The sequence below is a fragment of the Austrofundulus limnaeus genome, unplaced genomic scaffold (genome assembly GCF_001266775.1).
Source record: "Austrofundulus limnaeus strain Quisiro unplaced genomic scaffold, Austrofundulus_limnaeus-1.0 Scaffold123, whole genome shotgun sequence".
Taxonomy (NCBI): Eukaryota; Metazoa; Chordata; class Actinopteri; order Cyprinodontiformes; family Rivulidae; genus Austrofundulus; species Austrofundulus limnaeus.
In genome coordinates, this window is record NW_013952525.1 from 834,915 (window position 1) to 842,957 (window position 8,043).

Below are 8,043 nucleotides of genomic sequence, written 5' to 3' on the forward strand. Positions count from 1 at the left end.
TCAGTAGGCAAGGTGGGTGAAGTGTCTTGCCCAAGGACACAATGACTGAGACGGCTGGACGGGGGATTGAACCGACTCCCCTAACCACTCTACCACAGCCGCCCCCAATAATGAGTTGCGTGAACTTGTTTTTAAGATTTAATTTTTTTTATTTCAAAGGTCCTCATGGCAGAGTAGCAGCAGCAGAAGCATAAATATTACTGTTAAGAAAGCTGATGATAAAGATGAATAAAAATCTAAGTCTGATTCTGAAGGTAAATTAAATATCTGACAGTGATCATTACACATTGTGGCTCTAATTCCTCACTTCACCATCTGTGTCGCAGTTTCCCGTCTCCAAAATGAGCGTACGCATGGGTCAGAGCTGGCGTGAGGCACCGCACATTTTCACGTCAAGTTTGGATTTTATAAATCACAACCTTGGTGTAAAAAGTGGCGTACGCAAGTTTCTGGGCTCAAATTGTGCGTACGCCAGTTTTATAAATCTGACCCCTGGATGAGTGGAGAAGACTTCTAAAGCCCAAGAGTCATCAGGGAGGTCAGAGTCCAGTTAGGAAGCAGCACAATCAGACTGACTGGCAGAATCACCACATTTACATCTAAGCTTAAAAGTTCTGCCTGTTTTTTTTTTATATTTTACTTAGATTCACTGTAAAGAAGCCATTACATGACTTAACAGTAAATAACTTTGTCCATTTTTCAACACTTTGAAAAAGTAACATCTGGCATTTATTTACAATTTTACTATATTAAAAAAGTGAAATAAAAATTTGAAATGAAATACATAAATGAGTATAAATTAGTTCTTCTACTTTTGTGAAACTGATGTAATGAATGGTATTCTGTAAAGAGTATAATTATGTATGTTTAACAGTTATCCTGTAGTAAAGAGTAAATATACTCAGTATAAATATACTAAGCCAGAAGTCTTCAACCCTGTTCCTGCATGTTTCAGCTGTTTCTTTGCTTTGGTGCACCTGATTCAAATAATTAAATTACCTACTAAACATAGCATCAAGTTCAGCAGAAGCCTGTCAATCACTCATTCCCTTCAGTCAGGTGTGCTGAAGCAGGGAACCATTCACATATAGGACAGTGGGTCATGAGGATCAGGACTGAAGACTCTGTTTCTGTTGGTCTTGTGAGCAGCTTCTGTCTCTCACAGCATCACCTCCAGCTTCCCATGGATCCTCCCTCTGCTGTGCTGCTGGAGACCTCTACCTCTTAAAAAAGGTACAAACAAGAAATGGTTCACTGTGCAAAAATACAAAGGCAAAAATGATTTTGTTCACTGATAAATAGTCAGCAAACATATTTCTGTGTTTCTCAGTGCATCATCATTTACACAGACTCCAAATACACACATTGTACAATCTTCCTGACTTGGTGCACTGTTCTAAAAACATTACAACACAAAACAACCATCAAGTTACACAAACAAATGGTTTATAATGTAAACACTAAATACTTTCTTTACTATCCATCTTCATTTTGATGACTGCAGTTCTCATCTGAGTAGAAAATTAACTAATCTAATGTCACATCTGTTAGAATCTGTGGTATTGTCTCCCTCTGCTCGACATTTGTGGTGATTACAGGTAATCCTGATCCAGGTGATCCCAATCACCTCATCAGCAGAACAAAGACAGAGGGAGAGTTTACAATCCGTCATTTTCCAGAACCTGGATTAGCATCAAGGCTAAACTAAACACTTGTAGTGATGCTAATACTTTGTTTTGCTTTTGTTTTTAAGCATCAGGAGCATCAGCATTGATTAGAACAGGTGAGAGAAAAGCTAAATGTCTTTTGAAATGTTTGTCAATCATAATAGCGCTAAATATCATATATCGTATCATATATCATATCATATCATATCAATCATATCATACATATCATATATCATATCATATATCATATATATCATATCATATATCATATATGTATCATTTCATATTTCATACTGTATATATCATATCATATATATCATATTTCATATCATATATCATACCATATGTCATATATTTGATATCATATCATATATTTGATATCATATCATATATCATATCATATAAATCATATACAGTATATCATATCATATATGTCATATCCTATATTTCATATCAAATCATATATCATTTCATATATCATATCATATTTCATATCATATATATCATATTTCATATCATATATATCATATCATATATCATATATTTCATATCATATATCATATCATATATGTCATATCATATATAATATACTGTATATCATATCCTATATTTCATATCATATCATATTTCATATCATATATATCATATTTCATATCATATATCATATATTTCATATCATATGTCATATCATATATCATATCATTTATCATATCATATTTCATATCATATATATCATATATCATATATTTCATATCATATGTCATATCATATATATCATATATCATATCATATATCATATCATATCATATATCATATCCCTCTCGAGGAGACTGGTACCAGAGTGGAACACTGAGGTGAGTCCAACTATACCTAGTCAGAACCTCTTAACCTCACACACCAACTCAGGCTCACATTGTATCCGACCCCTCCAGCCCCTCACACAGGTTGTGTGCCCATAAGAAGGGGGACCCCCACTGGGCTTCATGGGTGAAAGCCTGACCACCAGGCACTCGCCAACGTGCCCCACCTCCAGGCTTGGCTCCAGAGTGGGGCCCCGGTGACTCGCGTCCAGTCAAAGGAACACTAAGTCCTTTTGTGGTGCTCATCATGAGGGGTCTTTGGGCTGCACTTTGTCTGATCCCTCACCCAGGACCTGTTTGCCTTGGGTGACCCTACATAAAGCCCCTGACAACATAACTCCTAGTATCTTTGAGACACTCAAACCGCTCCACCACGATAAGGTATGTTAGCTAAATAAGCTGACCTGGATACATGTTAACTATATTAGTTAAAAGTTAACCTATCACTAGTTTAAACCATATGAGTTTGAGCTGGATCACAAAAACAGTGCCAACAGTATAACAAAAATAAAGCTGGGCAAAAAAAAAATACTTTGGTACCTCAAAAACAGTTTCTTTCAAATAAATCCTGGATCAGTTTTTGAATCTGTTTACTTTTTCTTTGCAAGGTGGGGCATCTGAGCATGTACAGTGTGAGTCATCACTCTAGCTTGTTTCTGTTTGGAGAAAAATGACGTGTTGCAACCATCCCTTGTTGCTGCTGTCCCCGGTCTCCCCTACCATTACTTCAGGACCTTTAAAAAGTGGGAGGCAAAAATACAATCTGTAACTCTTCTACAGCTCACCTGATTGGGATGTCAATCCCTTCAAATTAAAGTCTGCAGTTAAAGCACATCTTGTTTGATTCATTTCAAATCCATTGTGATGTTTACAGTAGAAATATGAGAATTGTGTCCCAATCTTTCTGGACCTGACTGTACAGGAGAGACATGTGAGGACTGTCCACTTCAAAGAGGTGGCAGCTTCCTGCCTGGATCCCTCTGGAGGTGTCTGCTCAGAAAAGTTCTGCAACATCAAAATGGGTCATCCGGCTGTTTTGTGAAGGTCGCAGCTCACTCTGAAATGAGTCAAAAAAATGGAAGTGGAACTCAGACCTCCAGGAATTGTCTGGATCAGCAACAGGAGCTATTATTGTGAGAGTTTTGACTGAAGATCAGAGGTCTGGGGTTGACAGGCTTTTTACAACTTGCCTGATTAAAAAAAAGACATTTTTACAGTTTTAAAGTATAAGTTTATTGTAGGCTTGTAGGTTTATTTAAAATGTTTTTTTTAACAGTGAGAAGAAATGCACTTTCACAGGTAAAAGGAAAGGAGCACAAATAGGATGCAACATGAAGGCCAAAAAGAGAAAAAGCTGCAAAAATAAATAAAAAATAAAATAAAACCTACAAAAGCATCAGAAGATGAAACGCTGGACAGAGTTGCATCAGACTGTAGATAGAGCACACCAACACCATTAGGATGAAATCCAAAGCAGACTAGTTGCATTAATACAATGTCACTGTAAAGCTGTGATCTTTAACACTTTGTGACACATTTACCTTTGAGAAAATTCAGCCTGCTTTTGAAAATCTGGAGATGATGTAACACAGAAGGTAACAGTGGAAAGAGCTGCGAGAAACTAAATATGTAAAAGTGAAAGCATTAAACATCTTAAATCAAAGGCAGGACAACAGAAGGACGACAGTTTCCTGATTCAGATGATGGTTTCGTGAAAACAGGAGGAACCTGCTGTACGTCACATTAGCAGCAACAGTACTGGTGGTGATGGAGAGCTGTGGGGACGAGGATGTCTGTACTGAATCCATCCTCTCTGATGCATGTAAAAAAAGCTTTTGGTTTTTGCACAATAGCAGCAGAATATTCTGTTGTGTACGATGAACCATTAAAGCAATGTTCTGGCCAATTTGAAGTAATTTGTGTAAAAGTTATAAACAACATCTTACCTGTTGTAGATAGCTCACTGAACGACCTCAGTTCTGAAAGTTTCCGACAGCACAGACAAGCTAACAGCTAATCTGAACACAACTCAGACCGAAGTGGGTTGTAGCCATCTAAAGCCAATTCAAATGTCCAAAATTTATCAGTGACTCATGCAAATCCTTTTTATAGTTTCTCATACATGAATAAATGTATGTCATTAATAATTATTTGCAAATGTTGTTAGAGTGGCAGCAAGAAGAAGCACTTTCAGCACAACATAAGGTCAATTCCAGCAGAAATTTCACATCTCTGCCTCATGGAAAAACACAATTTAAAAAGGTTTAAATAAAGTTTGCATGAACTGTTATGACATTTTAAAGATGAGGGTTGTTTTAGGGCAGTAAATCTTTGAGTTGGTCTGTTCAGGCTACTGTTAGCTGCTTTCAAAGCAAATTTAGTTGTCTTTAAACAGCATCTTAAAATTTGATAAAAATTCACAGAAACTTTATTCAAACATTTGCATTGATGTCAATTTAAAAAAAAGTTATTTCAGCTTCATGATGTTCTGGCCTTAATTGACCCTGACACTGGAAGTGCTACAGCTCACTGCTGCTGTTTGCAGTGGTGGGCACAGCAAACCAAAGAGCTGGGTTCCCTAACTACTAATACGCTAAACAAGAATCTTAGCTCAGCTAATCCTAAACCACTGAACAGATTAGTGGAAGCTAACGCTAACTGTTAAGATGGCTGTCACTCAGCCCGTGTTACACGTGTTGATCTCCTTCCATTTGAAGACTGGTGGGCCTGACAGGCACCTGTTGTTCCTACCTTTAATTCTATTGGTTTAATTTGCAGATGGGTGGGATTTGTGGCAAATTAGTCAATCCAAACCAGTTCAACTCTGTCTACTGATTAGCCAGAGTTGAACTCCAGATTCTAATCTAACTCTTTCAGAATAAAAGCATTGCTTTAATAGAGTTTAAATTTTATAAATACCATTTGAAGTTGGTTAAACAATTAGCAAAAACTCTTTTATATTATGTATTTGCATTGGTTGTTTAAAATATTAAATGATATTTTGTTCATTTTTAACACTCTTAGATTGAAGTTTAGCTGCTAAAGATACTTCATGCTACACACCTGGTGCCTAACAGCACTGATTGTAAAGTGGGATAGTTGTTATTTAGTTCAGAATAAATGACAAAAATAGAGGTTTAACACCAAATTTAAAATTTTTTAGAGGATTAAAAATGAACAGAATCTAATTTAGGTGAAACTAATCGGTCCACGGTTTCCAAAGTTAGCAAAAAATCGTATCTGCTACATAAGAGGCTAGTTCTGCTATTAGCAGAAACGTGCCCTCCCACTGGTTGTTTGCACTTGCAAATTGAATTTATTGTAAATATTTATGTATTTAATTTTAGAGATAGTCGCTGTTTTTAAGACAACAGCAATTTATTTTGACGCATTTGGATTAGCTGTTAGCATGTCCATCCAGTTAAACTTAAACTTTCTCCAAACTCAGGTTGTTTAAAGAGGTATCAAGATACTCATCGTCATTAACTATAAAACCATTTCTAAATAACCAAAATGTATCCTTTTAAGCAGACAATTGGAAAACAGAAAACTTGTTTCAGTGAACACAAACAGCATTTCAATAAGAGACAGCTGAAAATCAGGATCCTTCAATCAATGTTTTTTTTTTTCATGTAGACACACCAATAATGTTTTGTTGAAAGCAATCAAACACAGAGATAATATTCCACACTATAGAGGTCAATGAAATGTTGGTGAATGTCCTTATTTCACTTCTTCTCCAGAATGCCTTTGAGTCCACAACCTGAATTCAGTACAGAACCATAAGGGTTTAGCTGAGAAAATGAAAACTTATGAGAAGTAGTGAAAGAATGGAGCTGCAGTCAAACACTTGTTAGTATATTCTACTGACGTTTTATTGTTGAATGTTTGGAGCTGTAGGTACGGTGGTCAGTTCCCTGCAACACAACAGAGGCTGGAGAAACTGTACAAGCTTTTAAACATTATTTGTTGCTCGTTCATGCTGATGGACAGGTGCATGACTGAGGGACAGTAAATCTACCACCAGCTGAGACCCCACAGCCACCTCCACCACCTTTATCAGTTGTTCTCACAGCGGAGGCGCTCCAACTCCACAAACCTTGTAAACGATTTACTATATGTATCATGTCTGGTTATCAATACTGGTATACTGAAGCACAGATGTTTTGGAAGCACACACAGACGTCATCTACTTCTCTTTCATCCACCAGCACACAAAGAAAACTGATATATTAGAACAGAGTATCAGGACACCTTTGGCAGAACTGTCGTGCTCCTTGTTGCATTAGCAGAATCTAGGCTGGATCAGAGGTGATGTACCAATTAAAGCAATAGAAAATCCTGACAAAGTGACGACAGAAAAAAAAGGGTTGCCTTTGTGCAAATACAATATGACGGTTTCAGTCAAATGTTTCCCATTTCCTCCGCAGGTCCTCCGCTTTCTTTTTCGGCGGCGTAATGGGCGTGGCCAAACTGAGCAGGTCCCCAAACAGATCCTGAGCCTTTTGGTTCTCTCCCTGTGCCTGTGGTGGCTTTGGCAGCGCGCTCAGAGGCATGCTGAAGACCGATGTGGAGTCTACTAGGCTGGAGAGCGCGTGGCTGCTATCGGAGGGGTGGGGCAGGGGGGCGGCCGGCTGGGAGGGCTCGTGGCTGAGAGGCAGGGTGGAGCTGCCGGGGGAGGGCTGCCTGTAGAGCCCTGGTAGTGTAGAGAAGGACAGGGGCTGGGATGTAGTGTTCATGTAGGAGCCTGGAGGAGGGCCACAGATTGCACCGAAGGGATTCCCACTTACAGTTGGGGAGTAGTGCTGAAGGGGCTGGGCAAAAGGGTTCAGTGATATCTGAGGAGGAAGTGTGAAAGGAGGCAAACTCTGAGGGTAGGCTCTGGGCGGTAGTGGTGGCTTACAAGCAGGTAACGTAGTAATGGTTAATCTCTCAGTTAGTGTAGAGTTGTTGAGGGGGTCTAGAAGACTTAGTAGATCCATACTGTTCTCAGCAACCTTAGTGGGCCCCAGCAAGTCTCCATCAGTGGTCATGCTCAAGGCCTGCCTAAACTCCTGCCCCCCGGTTGTAGTCCTTCCTTCACCAAACCCTGCTGCTTTGGGGCGTGACAGGACCGCAGGGGGTGCGAGGACAGTTCCGAGCTCCGGCGTCTTCCTTCCTTGGGGACGGGGGATGGTTATGTTGGCAGGGTTGGAAAGCTCCAGAAGGTCTGGGGCTGAGCCAGCATTTTCCTGGCCTGGAGAAGAAGGGTCCACCTGCACAGGAAGCTGGACGGACGGAGGTCTTTCACAGGTGAGAGGCGCGCAAACAGGTGAGGCCGATCTGTCCTGGCCCACGCTCCACAGCTTGTTGTAAGGGTTGGAGAGCCTGAGACCCGGAAGTGTTCGTGAGTTTTCTCCCACATTCAGATCCATTCGCTGCAATCACAGAAATATATATACTTTAAAATATTGGGTTGCTTTAATAATAATAATAATATTTATTCATTAATTTAATTAAAAACAACATAAATTCAA

General features: G+C 39.2%; 1 protein-coding gene across 1 annotated transcript in view; it reads right to left on the reverse strand.

The window, feature by feature from the left end:
• Positions 1–3,781: 3,781 nt before the first annotated feature.
• dennd1a (DENN/MADD domain containing 1A) overlaps positions 3,782–8,043 on the reverse strand; it is a gene marked incomplete in the record, with an annotated part of 39,015 nt that continues 34,753 nt past the window's right edge. The window contains 1 exon segment of the mRNA XM_014015130.1: positions 3,782–7,944. Within this exon segment, the coding sequence (XP_013870584.1) occupies positions 6,928–7,944 (1,017 nt within the window).